Source organism: Phoxinus phoxinus (assembly GCF_949152265.1).
Source record: "Phoxinus phoxinus genome assembly, chromosome: 12".
Taxonomy (NCBI): Eukaryota; Metazoa; Chordata; class Actinopteri; order Cypriniformes; family Leuciscidae; genus Phoxinus; species Phoxinus phoxinus.
The window spans coordinates 13588567-13604508 of NC_136887.1; the positions used below are offsets into that span (position 1 = coordinate 13588567).

General features: G+C 37.4%; 1 protein-coding gene across 3 annotated transcripts; it reads left to right on the forward strand.

The window, feature by feature from the left end:
• The first annotated feature begins 365 nt into the window (after positions 1–365).
• On the forward strand, positions 366–14369 carry smyd5 (SMYD family member 5). 3 transcript variants are annotated; one of them, XR_013799787.1, is made up of 14 exons: positions 442–664; positions 964–1072; positions 1759–1898; positions 5245–5366; positions 5737–5806; positions 5928–6032; positions 6374–6436; positions 7690–7760; positions 7860–7966; positions 8211–8267; positions 8446–8540; positions 8633–8755; positions 9677–9747; positions 11499–12180. XR_013799787.1 is itself a non-coding variant. In XM_079630986.1 (13 exons), the coding sequence occupies exons 1-13, from the start codon at positions 572–574 to the stop codon at positions 11641–11643; spliced, it is 1248 nt and encodes a 415-aa protein (XP_079487112.1). In that variant the 5' UTR covers positions 366–571; the 3' UTR covers positions 11644–14369. The 3 variants fall into 3 exon arrangements, 1 of the variants encoding a protein (XP_079487112.1); XM_079630986.1 differs by lacking the exon at positions 8633–8755 and having other exon boundaries at positions 366–664; positions 11499–14369; XR_013799786.1 differs by lacking the exon at positions 8633–8755 and having other exon boundaries at positions 441–664; positions 8446–8628; positions 11499–12204.
• The last annotated feature ends 1573 nt before the right edge of the window (positions 14370–15942 follow it).

The following is a 15942-nucleotide window of genomic DNA, read 5'->3' on the forward strand; positions in this document are numbered from 1 at the left end:
CTTATTTTAACGTACAAGGCATACATCTGGCCCTGCCCATAATGGTTAGGTTGAATTAATAAGGGTGTTTATTGTAAATGTATGTGTTCCAGTTCAATTTGTTTCAGGCATGATCAGCTCGTATAAACATATCAAGTGATTTTGAGCTTTAGTGTATAATTTAGATTTACATTATTCATTTGAGATTAATCTGAAAGAGGTTTTGCACGTTTTGATAAAACTTAATCCATTAAAACCAGCTCGTATCTTTGTTTATAACTCATCTTCAAGTTATAAACCAAACATATTCCCGGGATCCGACTCAGAAGAACGATTCATTCAAGAATTTGACGTCACTAGTTACCAGTTGACTCGCCCCGCCTTCCAATGGCACATTTCTACGTTTTTATCAAGAATCACCAGGACATACTTCTTCATTTAAGCGTAGCATTTATGTTTATAACAGGCAGGAGCAATATTGTCTTCCAGAATAAATCTTGATACAGTCGAGTGTTGACAGTGAATGGAGATGTATCACATGCACACTATTGGTCAATCCGAGGGGTCAGAGGTTGATATGTAAATATCCAACATGGCGGCCCCCGTAGATGACATGTTTTCTCGCTGCGTGGATCCTGCCAAAGCTAGTAATTGCGTGGAGGTCCGATTTATCGATAATGTCAAGGTATGCAACAGTAGTGCCATGATAGAGATGCCTCCTCATTTTATAATCCAGTTCAGTCATGTATTCTTAAGAGGTTTAGCTTTGAGTATGGTGCTCGCACCCCTCCCACGCCAGCCGGTTCATTATGCCAGAGCCTGCAACAAACCCCAAAAAACATGCAAACTGTGACAAATAATCATATTCATGTTCTCTTAAGTGGGGACATATATGTGGACATGTACTTTTAAATGGGTTTCTCCCATCTCATGTTCCAGACAGCAGCAGTTAAATATGTGTACTTTGTAATTATATTTCTACAGGGCAAAGGATTATTCGCCAAAAGGTCGTTCAAAAAGGGTGACACTATTTTCATTGAGCAGCCTCTAGTTTCATCTCAGTTCTTGTGGAATGCCTTGTACAAATACAGAGGTGAGTGCCTTATAATTATCCTGATGTTCTTGATCATATATTGGTGATGAATGGCCTCATCAAGCTATTATTCAGCTTTGTGGATATAACTAAGGATATACAGGGGTTGGACTATGACACTGAAACGCCTAGTTTTAGACCACAATAATTTAATACTATGGTGTAGGTCCTCCTTTTGCCCCCAGTACAGCATCAGTTCATCTTGGGAATGACGGATACAAATCCTTTACAGTGGCCAGAGAGACTTCCAGAACAGTGGTCAGGTCACTATGTTTTAAGTGACGTTTCTCCACACTGTAACTCTCACAGATATGGAAAAGACTGTGACGGTGGACTCATCAGAGAACAATACATGTTTCCCATTGTCCACAGCCCAAGATTTCGTCTGTTGGTGCCATTGAAATCGATATTTGGCATTGGTACGAGTGTAACTAAGTTTGGCTATAGCAGCCAGGCTATGCATATTGACTCTGTGGAGCTCCAGACGAACAGTTTTGATGGAAACAGGAGAGTCAAGATGCGCATTTAATTCATCAGTGATTTGGGAAACTTTGATCTTTTTTTGATACAATCCTACAGCACTATATTGGCCAATGTTTCAGTTTCTTTGTCCAACCGCTGTATTTGTAACTATTTGCTTGGTTGTTCATGTGTCCCTGGCGTGTTTTTTTTCTTCCCGTTTTCAGCGTGTGAGTACTGTCTGCGTGCCCTGGAGACAGCAGAGGAGAATGCCAGGAGGTTGAGTGGTCTGCCAGCTCTGAGTCTGCCTCACCCTGAGCTGTGTAAGGTGCGACCCGACCGACACCAGGCCTGCCCACAGTGTCAGGTACACTTGATGTTAATATATCCCCATGTACATTTACATTACATTTATTCATTTAGCAGACGCTTTTATCCAAAGCGACTTACAAATGAGAAACAATAGAAGCAATTAAACTAGCAGTAGACCAACAGTATGTAAGTGCTATGACCCTTCACAGTACAATCCAACGTACAGTACTTTTTTTCTTTTTTTTTTTTGTTAGAATAGAGAAGAGAGTGTTAGTATTACTGGATTAAATGCTGCCGAAAAAGATACGTCTTTCAGCAATTTCTTAAAAATGGGTACGGACTCAGCGGCTCTGGCTGAGTTAGGCAGATCATTCCACCAGTAGGGAACAGTCATGGTAAAGGTCCGAGAAAGAGATTTTGTGCCTCTTTGAGATGGCACCACAAGACGGCGCTCGCTTGCAGAGCGCAAGTTTCTGGATGGCACATAAGTCTGAAGTAATGAGTTCAGGTATGAGAGAGCAGTGCCAGTGGTTGTTCTGTAGGCAAACGTCAGTGACTTGAATTTGATGCGAGCGGCAATCGGCAACCAGTGCAATTTTGTTAGGAGAGGAGTGACGTGTGCTCTCTTCGGCTCGTTGAAGACCACTCTAGCTGCAGCATTCAGGATCAGTTGCAGAGGTTTGACAGTGCAAGCTGGGAGACCAGCCAGGAGAGCATTACAATAGTCCAGTCTGGATAGAACAAGCGCCTGAAGAAGCAGTTGTGTAGCATGCTCTGATAGGAAGGGCCTGATCCTTCTGATGTTGTACAAGGCAAATCTGCATGACCGGGCAGTGCTAGCAATGTGATCTGTGAAATTCAATTGGTCGTCAATTACAACTCCAAGGTTCCTGGCTGATCTTGATGGAGTTATGGATGGTGAGCCTAGCTGAATGGTGAAGTTGTGATTAAGTGCTGGGTTAGCCGGGATTACGAGTAGCTCTGTCTTCGCAAGGTTTAGTTGAAGGTGGTGGTCCTTCATCCAGCCAGAAATGTCTGTCAGGCAGGCTGAGATGCGAGCGGCTACCGTCGGATCATCAAGCTGGAATGAGAGGTAGAGTTGTGTGTCATCAGCGTAGCAGTGATAGGAAAAGCCATGTTTCTGAATCACAGATCCTAGTGATGTCATGTAGATGGAGAAGAGAAGTGGTCCAAGCACTGAGCCCTGAGGCACACCAGTAGCAAGATGTTGGGTCTTAGACGCCTCACCCCTCCACGACACCCTAAAAGACCTACCCGAGAGATAAGACTTGAACCACTGGAGTGCAGTTCCCGAGATTCCCTTCATCTTTAGGATTGACAGGAGGATCTGGTGGTTAACTGTGTCAAAGGCAGCAGACAGATCCAGCAGGATGAGAACTGAGGACTTGGAAGCAGCTCTTGCCAATCTCAGAGCTTCAATTACTGAGAGCAGAGCAGTCTCAGTCGAGTGTCCGCTTTTGAAGTCAGACTGATTGCTGTCCAAGAGGTTGTTCTGCGTAAGAAAGGAGGAGATCTGGTTGAAAACAACTCGTTCAAGTGTTTTTGCTACGAAAGGAAGAATGTATTCTTGATGTCATCTGTAGTGTTTGACCCCAGGTCCTTATAATCTGGTTAATAATCCGGAATAAACTGATTACATTTCGCTTAATATTTTTTTATTCTTAATAACAAACAGACTGTGATATTATTAACCCCGTAAAGCCTGACATGTGAAATAATAGTCCGATTTTTATTTTATTTTTTATTTTATTTTATTTTTTTATTGAATCTTTAGATCAAAAAGTCTGCATATGCGTTTTACGTTTTGTATTGTATTTTATACATCAGGCTTTTATGGTTTATAGGAGAATATTGAGCATATATGAGGAGAAATGCTTTTATTCAGAGTCATACTGAGTAAAAAATATGCAATTTGGTGCAGTTGCTGTTATTCATATGGGAAGAAAATTAAATATGTTCTGAAAGCTTGTAATGTAAATTAATGAGATGAGGTCTTAATAACACTAGAGTAGACTACTTCCAAAAAATGCATATAAATATCAGTTGTCGCTCTACAACTTTTTATAATATGCCTTCGTAAAATGGTATTTAAATGCTTTGTTTTATATCAAAGCTTTGTAGTTTTAATGTGGGGGCAAAACATATAATAAATGCAGTACAATTATCATTGAGAGATGAACAAATAAATGTTCCTCAAAAGCAGTGTTGGGTGTGATGCATTACTGTAATTTAATTACTCTTCCCTTAAAGTAAGGGGTTACTCTTATTTACTCTTAATTACTCTTAATTACAGTTACTTCGGATGTAATTGCATTAAATACTGTATTGACTATTGAACAGTTCTATTTGAAACAATAGTGGATTTACCATCAAATGTTAAAGGTAACCGTCTCCCTTTAAATACTTTGACCCGTTCAAGAATATTTTATGCAAATTTATATTATTTATTTGAAAGAATTAAAAGAGCAATTTCATGTTCTGGCATTGGTCAACTGGCCGAGGTTGATATGGGATTTAGAAAGTGATTAGTATAAGTAATCCAATACTTTTTTAGAGAGTGTAATTAGTACAGTAATCTAATTACACCGTTTAAGATGTAACTAGTAGCTAAGATTTAATTATGTTTTAGAGTATCTTAGCCAACACTGCTCAAAAGCCTGATTTATGATATTTGATACTCACAATTTAACTTGATTCTTTAAAAAAAAGAAGGATAATCAAGTAAACCCATGTTGCTTCATTCTGATAAATATTACTAACAATATAAAAGTTATTCTTAAGTTTATGCAGTAAAAATCTGTAAAGATTTCACAGTAAAAAGACACGTGTACCACGACCTGAATATGGACATTTTTACAATTACACTTAAAGGCCTTTTACTTGCTAATAAAAAGTATTAACTATTAGTCTTATAGATTGTGTACAACAGGTTTTGATCACAATGATAATTTAGAGCCCTTAGAATGTCATGTATCGAATATGATCCTGTCGGCTTTATATGGTTAAAACATTTAGCTTTACATGAAAGACTGTGATGGCTGATGCGATGGCTCTTCACAAGACTTACCATAACCAACCAATTATTGACAAGATTTGTTTTTTTATTAAACATTAGCGAGCACAAGGACATTTTTAAGTTATGATGACCTGCAAAATATGTACTTTGTGCTTTAAAAGTATGTTTTTTTCCCCATTGGAAGTTTTAGAGAACAAGTGTACTTGAGTAAAGTACTTAAGTAAAGTACAAATCCATCAAAAAATAATTTAGCAGTTAAACACGAGTACTTTAGTACTTTAAATAGATCCGACCAATGTGTTTTTATAAAGCAGTGTTTGTTTGTGACTCATCCCTGAATGGTCTTCATATGCGTTCCCTCCAGGTGATGTACTGCGGTACTGAGTGCCGACAGGCTGCATGGGAGCAATACCACAAGGTCCTGTGTCTCGGCCCTTCACATGATGATCCGGATCACCCAGTCAACAAGCTGCAGGACGCATGGAAGTAAATACTCACTCATATAGACCTTATTTTTGCAAAACATGAACATCTCACGGATTTTTTTTTTCTACTGACATTTGTGATAACATCTGCTTTAAACATTACAATGCTCATGATAACTTAGCTCTACAATAAGTAAATCCACTTCACCAGCTAATTACTTTTCGACAGAAGATTCAAAAAATGGCTGCACACTTGTTTCTCTGGCGCATAATGTCTCTGAAAGTATAATGCAGAACATTAGAGTCCTTGCTTTGTCAGTAATTGATTGCTTTTGGTTTGAAGGCTGTTGGTGCATAGGCATTCTTTAGCATGCTAACCTTGAAATATATGACTCTGCTCTTGCATTAAATTGTTTTTCCATATTATCCAGGAGTGTGCACTTCCCTCCTGAAACCTCCAGTATCATGATCATGGCAAGGATGGTGGCCACCATCAAGCAGGTTATTATTTTCTATTTATTGGTCTGAATAAAGTGTCTAAGAGGATTGTTTGTCTACATTAAATGTTCAAAGTTATTTCATACTTACTAACAAGCAAAAACTGCTTTTGTTGCGGTTTCAGGCTCAAGATAAGGGACGCTGGCAGAGGCTGTTCAATCATTTTTGTAGTCGTACAGCAAATGAAGAGGAGGAAATAGTTCATAAATTGTTGGGTGAGAAGTTTCAGGTAAATAGAAAGTCCATAATCTTTTGTACATTATTAAAGCAATCTCATGCTTCAGTCTACATCATCAAGTTTGCCTATTCAGAAGTTTGAGTTTTTAGTTACTTTATTTTAAGGTGGTGTAGTTACATTGTACTTACTCAAATAAGTGCTGAGTAATTAACTACACGACTTACAATAGAGTTATGGTTTGGGTTAGGATTTGGTTTAGGGTTGGTTACTTGTAATTATGCATCATTTACTATCATTACTGTGGTAAGTACATGTAGTAACATGTAAAGACATCTTAAAAAATGTGTTACCAGTAAAAATGTCACAAAATACAGTGTTGTTCCTTTTATTAGGGACAGCTGGCCTTGCTGCGTAATTTGTTTTCCACAGCACTGTACGAAGATCGTCTCACTCAGGTCAGCCATCGTCTCTCTCTGTCTGTGTGTCTGTCTATCATTTAATAAAAAGGAAAAGGGTCATACAAAAATTAAACTCTACGCATACCTTGGCAATAGAATCACCATTGACTAGTACATATTTAAATTTATGCGCCAGACATTAGTGTTGTAGTCAAGACCACCTAAACCGAGACCAAGACCGGCTGTTTCCAATGAAATCACTAACAATACAATTCATCTTTGTGTTGCAGAGGTTGCACAGAAGTTGCATCTGAATTGGTACAATTACACCTGCATAAATAATGTTCAGATTAATTTAACATGAACATTATTTGACATAAAAATTTATTCAACTGATTTGTTCAAAGCAGCTGATTAATTTAATAACAAAACTAAGATTAGTCACTTAATATGAACTTATTTTTATTGAACGTTTGTATAAAATCGATATCACATTTGCAATCGTGCTTGTATTCATGAAAAAAGCTCAATTCCTCTTGTGATATTGCTTAATTATATCCTGTATATTTTTTTTAGACAATCCTGCATTGATTTTGAACCCGGCAGTACAGTAACAAAAGAAATCCAATTAGAAAGAAGTTATTGATTGCGTTTTAAGCAGTAAGTTTAACGTCAAATCACATTAATGATGTTAACAAATTAATCTGACAATGCATTGGCAATTTAGTGATGTCCTCACGCTTGTGGGATTGACCGATCTCTACAAATGCGGTCGAGACCGCGACAAGTTGTATATAGTCAAAAAAATGTATATAATATATATCCATCAAATCAGCTTATCTTCATAAAATGGCACAGTTTTACTTTATTATATGTGATATGATCTGAAAGCAAAACAACTACACTTTTAACATCAGTTAAACTTAATTAGAACTAGACCATGTATGAATGCAGATTCATGAATGCGTATTTGTCATTTTAACAGAACTTAGGGCTGGTGGTGCTTGAGATGTTGGTCATTCAGTGTGTCTGTGAATCTGTTAAGATAATAATACTACTAATAACTCTACTACTACTAACAATAAACACTAAGGTGTCACAGTATACCGGTACTACGCATCTCAAACACTGGCGAGTGAAATCTCAATTCTTAATTTAAGTCTAATGATAGATATTATGTAGTCGCCAAGCATATGCAAGTATCTGTGTGTCACTACTTCAGTCCTGTTAAGAGTATAACAGACCCACTGAATGCATTGAATTAAGGATACGGCAGATGTTTGTAAAATTAACTTATTTTGTGTATACAGTGGTTCTCTCCAGAAGGATTTCGCTCTCTTTTTTCGCTCGTTGGGACCAACGGTCAGGGTATTGGCACCAGGTAAACCACTCAATTCAAACAATCAATATTTGACCCTAGAGAGATGTATCCAGTGGAATAATGTTCCTCAAGCGATTCTGATCTGATGTGTGTCTGTAGTTCTCTGAGTCAGTGGGTTCATGCGTGCGATGCACTGGAGCTTCCCAGCCAGCAGAGGGAGCAACTGGATGCTTTTATCGACCAGTTGTACAAGGACATCGACAAAGGTCATTTTTCTCTCAGTCTCCCACCTGTTTCCAGTGCTTAGATCCTCACACACTAGCTCACACATCGATCTGTACACGTGCAAAGATTGAACCCATCTCTGCGTTTGACATCTACTTCCTCAAGCGCAGCTGAGACGGACACACATTTTACCACCATCGATCCGTGTAAAATATTATGCAAAAGTGTGAAATAAATCCAAAAGATGAACGGCTTTCATAGATCTTTTTTTTGTTTCCGTTACAGAAACCGGTGATTTCCTCAACTGCGAAGGCTCTGGACTTTTCCTGCTGCAAAGCTCTTGTGAGAATTGTCTTTATTCACATTGGCTTGTCTTTCAGTTTGCACAGCTGTGATAATTTCACATACAGTAGAAGTTGACTTTGAGTAGCAAAAATCAGGTCAGCTTAACAAATGAGGCCTGTCTTCTTGCTCTACTAAAAGAAGTGAAGATTGATTACCGTTTTCCGTTGTTGTACAGGTAATCACAGCTGCGTTCCCAACGCGGAGGCGTCTTTCCCCGACAACAACTTCCTCCTTCACCTCAGCGCCCTCAGTGACATCAGCCCCGGAGAGGTCAGAGGAGGATGTTGGATAATAGATGCTAAGCTGATGCTCGGAGGGAGGGTCGTAATATTCTAAAGCCTTGAGTGTTTCATTGTCGGTAGGAATTACAGTCTAGACTCTGAAGATTGGAGCAGTTTTGGCAGCTTGTCAGTTAGATTGAAAAGGCCTACATCTGCCTGCCTTCGTGCTGGAGAGGTAGAACATCGCACAGATTTATTTCATAGGTTTGTTTATCTGAATCATATTAGCCAGTGGATGACAGCTCATCATGAATTGTTTATAGCTTTTAGTGTTCACATTGTAGAGCTTTATGAATTTGTATAGGGTTCCCTAAAGCCAAATTTGTTTTACCTTTGTTTTCTGACACAGTGGCCGTTTTTTCTCATGTTTTGCCTTATAGCCAAGCGGATTTGTGCACCAATCAGAATTATATTGAGAATGCTCATTAAGTTCCTGAATTTGATTTGAAGTGAGGTAGTAAACAGGATTTGGATTTGCTAGGAAGTAGAATGAAATGGGTGAAAAATGGGCTTTTTTTTTTTTTTTTTTTTTTGGGGAACACAAATGAAGATGAATTACCGTTCAGAAGTTGAAAGGAGTTAATAGTTTTATTCAACAAGGATGCATTAAATTGATCAAAAGTGACATTAAAGACATTTTATAATGTTACATATTCAGCTTTGACATCATAGGAATAAATTACATTATATATTAAAATAGAAAACAGTTATTTTAAACTTTTGAACCGGAGTGTATTTTCATACAATGACTGTGTATTGAGGGTCTGTCAGCCTCCAAAACGGACAAAAGAGAAAAAATTAATGCTATGAATAATAATTAAAATTTTGGTCTGGTTACGGTAGTGACCACATTTTTTTTTTTTTATGTTAGTGAGCATGTAGAAAATTGAATTGTTTACTTACTTTCAAAAAACGGTTATATTTTCTATTATAAATAAGTAACACCACTGTGAAACATTATGAGTTGCCCACAGAGTAATTTCATGGCTTTGGCCAATTTATAAAACAGAAAACCATTCTTCTGTATAACTTAATTCTGAGTCATAACATAACTGCAGAAAAACAAATAAGAGTTGCTTGCTGAGTTGTTGATCATCTCATGAATTTCTCTCGTTCTTTCTGTAGGAAATCTGTATCAGCTACCTGGACTGCTGCCAGAGAGACAGGAGTCGTCATAGCCGGCACAAGATCTTGAGGTAAACGAATGCAATCCCTTGTTTTAGCATTCTCTGTGAAACTGCCCAGCTGAGTCTACCTCCAGTGAGGATCAATGGCCTTGGTCTCTGGCAGCAGCTCTCGGCCTGGATAACCGCAGGGGCTGTTGACTTGCTGCTGGGCCCCTGCTCTCCTATTGATCATTTACCTGTCAATCGCAGCAGCTATACCGCCTGGATGACCAATGAGGGTTTGTTTGGAAATCCCACTTAATCTATATTCACTTTATTCCTGTGAAAAAAGCCTGACTTCACCTTGAAAAGAACTGCTGAACTTCTCGGCTGTGAAGTCAAGATTAGAGACGGACCCCCTTGGATCTGATGGATATTATTTATCTTCATTTATTATGGAATAAGGGTAGATTAAACCCCCTAATGGGGTAGATCTTCAATGTATTCTGGTGCATTGGAATTAAGAAATATATATGGTCTAAACACTTGAGTTTGAAAGATATATACAGTGTGGATATATATATATATAAAAATCGGGATTGATTGATTGATTGGTTTGGGTGGTTGCAAGACAAAAGTAGAGATTTTTTTTAAATAATTTTTACACGTGTTCATAAAAGGTCAAAAGAACAACTATTAAAGCATCATCTAGACTTTTCTTTTTCATTCTTTGCTTAGGGGTTAAAAAAACAAAGTTCAAAATACCTTTTTAGCGCCATCTAGCAAACATCCCAACGCTGTCTACGCTAATAGTGTTGTTTAGCCAAATTGACCAGCCAGAGCAAACTTTTCCGTAAGGTTCCTTTGGCAAACTTTCAGTAGCAATCGATCTTCAGTTTGGCCTGATTTAGTTCGAAGTGTCACACCAGTTCTTTCTTCGATTTCGCTTGAAGTATATCGGGGCCTTTACTACTTACCTAGTTGTCCTCACACAAAAGTGTTGTGTGACTTCAGAAGACTTGGAATATAAAAGCTGAATGACAATTCTTATATTTTCAGTCAAACCACACAAACAAAAAAAAGTTAAGCTATTAGAACTGCAACAGTCCGGTTCCGGAAGTAAAAACTCCATTCATTTTCTCCATAGGGAAATCGTTTTTTTTTAACAGTAACTTAAACCTTTAAAGACAACCTTTCTGTGAGCTACGAGGTTGTTAATCCATGGTATTTGCTTCTATTGAAGCCGTTTGCCCGCATTTTTTTCAGTGTATTTTTAAAATAATCATGTTTAACAATGGATTTCCTGGTGAAAAATAGTCTCCGGTTACGAATAAAATCATGGTTCCCTTAGAAGGTGAACGAGGCACTCTCTATACATGTATATTATAGTCAGTATATATAAAATCAACATTTGTAAATGAATAGTTTTATATTTCTGTTCTGTTTTTAATTCGATCATGCTGTTAGTTTTCGCAATGCTTCATGGGATTGTAGTTCTTTCCCTCACAAAAGCCGTTAAGTTACCTTTCCTTTTTGTCCAATTTTAAAACCTTTTTTTGCTTAAAATCAAAGTTTTTAGCATTGGGATTCACCTCGTAGCTGATTGGCTTGGTTCATGGCTTATAACTCTTTAATGAAGATTTTTATAAAATTCCTACGGGAAAAATTAATGGAAAAAATACTTCTGAAACCAGTGCCAATGAAAAAGGGGCGGGCACTGCTGCACTCTATACGGGTTTGGAAGGACATGAGTGCGAGTAAATAGTGACAGAATTGTAATTTGTGTCTTAATTTAGCTTTTTTAAATGATAAATTACACCATTTTCCCCTCTCCTTTTCAGGGAGAATTATTTATTCATCTGTTCCTGTCAGAAATGCATGTCCCAGATGGATGATGCGGATATGACATCAGAGGATGAGGAGGAAGTGGAAGGAGAAGGCGAAACGGAGGGAGACGATGGGGAGGATGAAATGACAGATGTGTGATTTCACTCAGGTTTCTCGGCCCACCCGAACCACTTCACTTGTTTGTTTGTGGACCTATTCTATGTGATCCTGACACCCTCCACAGGGCATAACATCTACAGCAGTTGAGAAACCAACATCACACTCACTGTAGCAGTACAGCTGTTGTAACCCGAATCAAAGCCTATGCAAAATATAAGTGAAGTATTTTTATCATGTGCTTTTTTGGTCATGATTTCTACCATGCAATGTCTCATATAATGCAAGATTTATTATGTTTAATAAGTCATTCATATGCAGGATTTAAATTTGATTGGTTAAACTGATGTTTAAGACACAAGTAGCCACACACACAACTGTGACCACGCATGAAACATGATTAGTCTGTGCACTTATGGGTTATATCATATGATGACCATCCAAAAGAACGTGGATTTTCCATTTAATCACACCTGAGAGAAACTGTACAGTCATCAGATAAAGAGGAAGAAGTGATCAGCTTCATGTTATACTTTAAAGTGACTAAGTCAGACAAAATTAAAATACACATTACTTGGCCTTTTTTTCCTCTTTCTTACTAAAGAGCCAGTTGTATGTATATGCGGCTATGGCAATAATTAGTTATATGCAATAAGAAGCTCTCAGAAAGTGGGTGTCAGTGGTGTCCTCTACAATCTTTATTTGTATGAAGACACAATCCATAATGTCTTAAAACAGCTTTACAGAAATGTTCTTAATTCCCCAGTGAGCAAGCCCGAAGTGATAGTTGTAAAAAATAAAAAAGATGTTTAGGTAGTGAAGGGAAAAATCTTGAGGAGCCACGCTCATTTAGCGTAATGTATGTATTTAGCATTGAGTGAACATGCACTACCGGTTAAAAGTTTTAAATAGTTTCTCTTATGCTCACCAAGGCAGCATTTATTTGATCATATATATACTGTAAAACATTAATTAATAAACATTTATTATTATCAATGTGGAAACCGTGATACTCTTCCATTCAAACGTTTGGGGTAAGTAATGTTACAAAAGATTACTATTTCTAATACTGTTATTTTGAAATTTCAGTTCATCAAAGAATCCTGAAGAAAAAAGTACAGTATCACCGTTTCCCTTATAATATTAGGCGGCAAAAACTTAACAACCATTATTAATAATAGAGTACCAATAATAATTGAGCAGCAAATCATCATATCATAGAGTGATTTCTGAAGGATCATGATGTAATTCAGTAATGATGCTGAAAATCCAGCTTTTTAAATTGTAATAATATTTCACCATATTACTGTTTTACTCTATTTTGCAAATGCCTCGCGCGGATATTGAACGAGAAATATTGTGACGTGTTCGCTCCCAGAAGAAAACTCAAGACTACAATCGAAGCATTTGAGGGTTTCAGAAACCCTCACTGATATGGAGAATAACTCCCTTTGGAGTGAGTTTGCACTTTGCAGATTTTTTCATTCTCAAACAGCAACATTACACACTATGATATAGCAGCAGTTAAATGGTGATGCAGGAAGTGTTCCTTCACAGTCTGGCTGATATAGGCTGTAGCTGTTTGAAATCCACCCTAAACGACCAGATCAAAGAAGGCAGCGGTCAGTGACGTGTCTGGCTCATATAGGGTCTAGTTGGCTGTAGTCTTTGAGATCCGTCCTAAATGTCTGGGATGATGCAGGCAGCAGTCAGTGAAGTGTTCATCACTGCATGGCTTGTGTAGGCTGTAGTTTGCAGTTGTCGCTCAGCAACAGATGAGGTGGGAGTGGGATACGAAGCTGGACCGAATCAAACTCGCATTCACGTCTGGCTCCGATCCGTTATCTAACGCCCACTGTTCACCATCCAATCAATTCTCGATGGATAAAATCAAGCCTCTTGTTGAATATTCTGTTTCGCTTGGAAATACAGCACATTATGAAAGTCAAATGGGTTGCAAATGTTGACTTTAAAGCAGCCGGTTTAAGTTGTCTGCTAAAGTCTTATGTGTGATTAGGTGAAATCAGGTAGTATTGGCATTGCCATCATCCAATCATTTCCTGCGGGCAATACACCTGCCGTCTGTCATTACAATTGTATCAGTTCTGCAGCAGTCTTGAGTTTGCTAATCTCACTGATGGCAGATCTGTAGTGAGTAAGCGCTGGCGTAGTTGCCAAGCTGATGAATTTCACCCCACGATTCTCTTTTTGATGTCGAGTGAGGACGATCTGCCATGTTGCAGAAAGTATGAAAATCCTGGCAATCCCATTTTATACCTCTTTTCATAATCCTCCAGATTTGAATACTCTCATCCTCCGTTTATGAAATTCATCTCGCACTCGCTCCCTTCTCTTCACGGATGATGTTATTGACAATTTCTATGCGTCTTCCTCATCAGACGCATCCGCCAAAATAATTAAACACTTAGTGGTGCAGACACTAAATAAAGCATAAACGCGAACGCTCTCAAAGCAAAACTAAACATGATGACAGATAGGGAGTCTTCTTGCTTTGAAGATCGCACATGAACTATCGCTGTGTTTTAATGGCGCTTGAAAGCATTTCTATTGCTGTTGCTCATATCTGGTGTTGGGGATTTGAACAAGTCTCTGTCTTTAAGTATTGCACTTCAGCAGGTAACTTGATGCATTTGTGTCACGCATGAATTATACAAATCACCCAGCTTTTTGAGGAGAAGAGTGCTATTACATGTATGAATTATGCATTCTGAATTATAATGTAAACCTGATGGACAATGAAATGGCTGAAAGAAAAAATAAACTACAAAAATAAACAAAAAAATAAAGCATCTACATAGCATAGTGCTGAAAAAACTGTTGTCAGGGAATTTGTATTTTCTCAAATAGCAGGGTGGCACAACTGCAAACACGAGTTTTTAATGATGAACTGACTAAAGTAAATGAAATGATGAAGGTAATAACAGTAAAGATGATAATGAATCATCCGAGGAGCCCAACTGATCCTTGTGGCAGTGAAAAGGTTTGTAGATCTCTCTCATATACTGGTAAAAATGGCTAAAAACATTACTTAAGATAAATAATACATTGAAGCTAAGATTGTCTATTATTATTCTAAATTGTTAGTTTTTAAGTTAAAGACTGTTCTATTTAAGTTATTTTCAAGATAATTTCAGATGCCACCATCATAAGTAAAGCATGATTCTAGATAAACTGAGAATCTCAAATTTTTTTTGTTTGAGACAGTGGTGGACAAAGTACACAACTTCCTTACTTGAGTAAAAGTACAGATACTACTGGTCAAATATTACTCCAATACAAGTAAAAGTTGTAAAGACTGATTTTTACTTGAGTAAAAGTATAGAAGTACTCTTTTTTTGAAAGTACTTAAGTATAAAAGTAAATGTCAATGCATTGTTTTATTATTTTTGCATGTAATAATTACAGTACCTTATGCCTCTGAATCTATGCCTGCCTACCTACCCTATATGAATATAAAATGTATTTCTAAAACACAGTTCCAGTAGTGGGATTGAATAAGTGCACTCAATAACGTCCACAATGGTTTCGGACACCCAAATGGCTGTTCCCAGTTTGTTTGCTTTTAGTATGAATATGTTAGCCTTACTGTTATCTATAAGCTGTGCTCCAAAACAATGACAAAATTCGTATTTAGAAAACCAGAACCAACGTTGAAAATGAAAATCCGGTTGATGTCAGAATCCAATGTCAGATTGATGTTAATCTCCAACGTTGGACAGACGTTGTATTATGGTTGAAAATCAGGTTGACGCCAGAAACCAACATCAGTCGATTTCGGACGTCAACCAGACTTTCATTTCAAACCAAAGTGCAACCCCTGCAACCAAAATCATCCCTGACGTTACTACTTTCTACTCAAGGACCTTGACAGAAATGTAGTAGAGTAAAAACTAACTTCACTACATTTGAAAGACAAATATCGTGAAGTAAAATGTTTCCAGAAAAAATGATACTCAAGTAAAGTACAGATACTCAAAAAGTGTACTTAAGTACAGTACTCAAGTAAATGCACTTTGTTATTATGTCGTTGTTCCATTTTTTCTATGCATTTAATGTTTTGATGAAGGAATTTTTGATATTTGAATTTAAAATTCTAAGCTGACTTGCATATGATTCTTTCTGTATCAATATAAAACATGAATTTGATGTTATTCAGGTCACACTCTATTACATTGTATCTAACAATTCTATTGCACCATTCCGATTGAGATGTTTTTGATCAGTTTACTACTTTTACTTCAATAGAGACTGTTGACTAAAACTTTTGTAATACTTTTTTTGTGTAATTGAAATGGGGAAAAAAATGCAGTATTCCTTAGC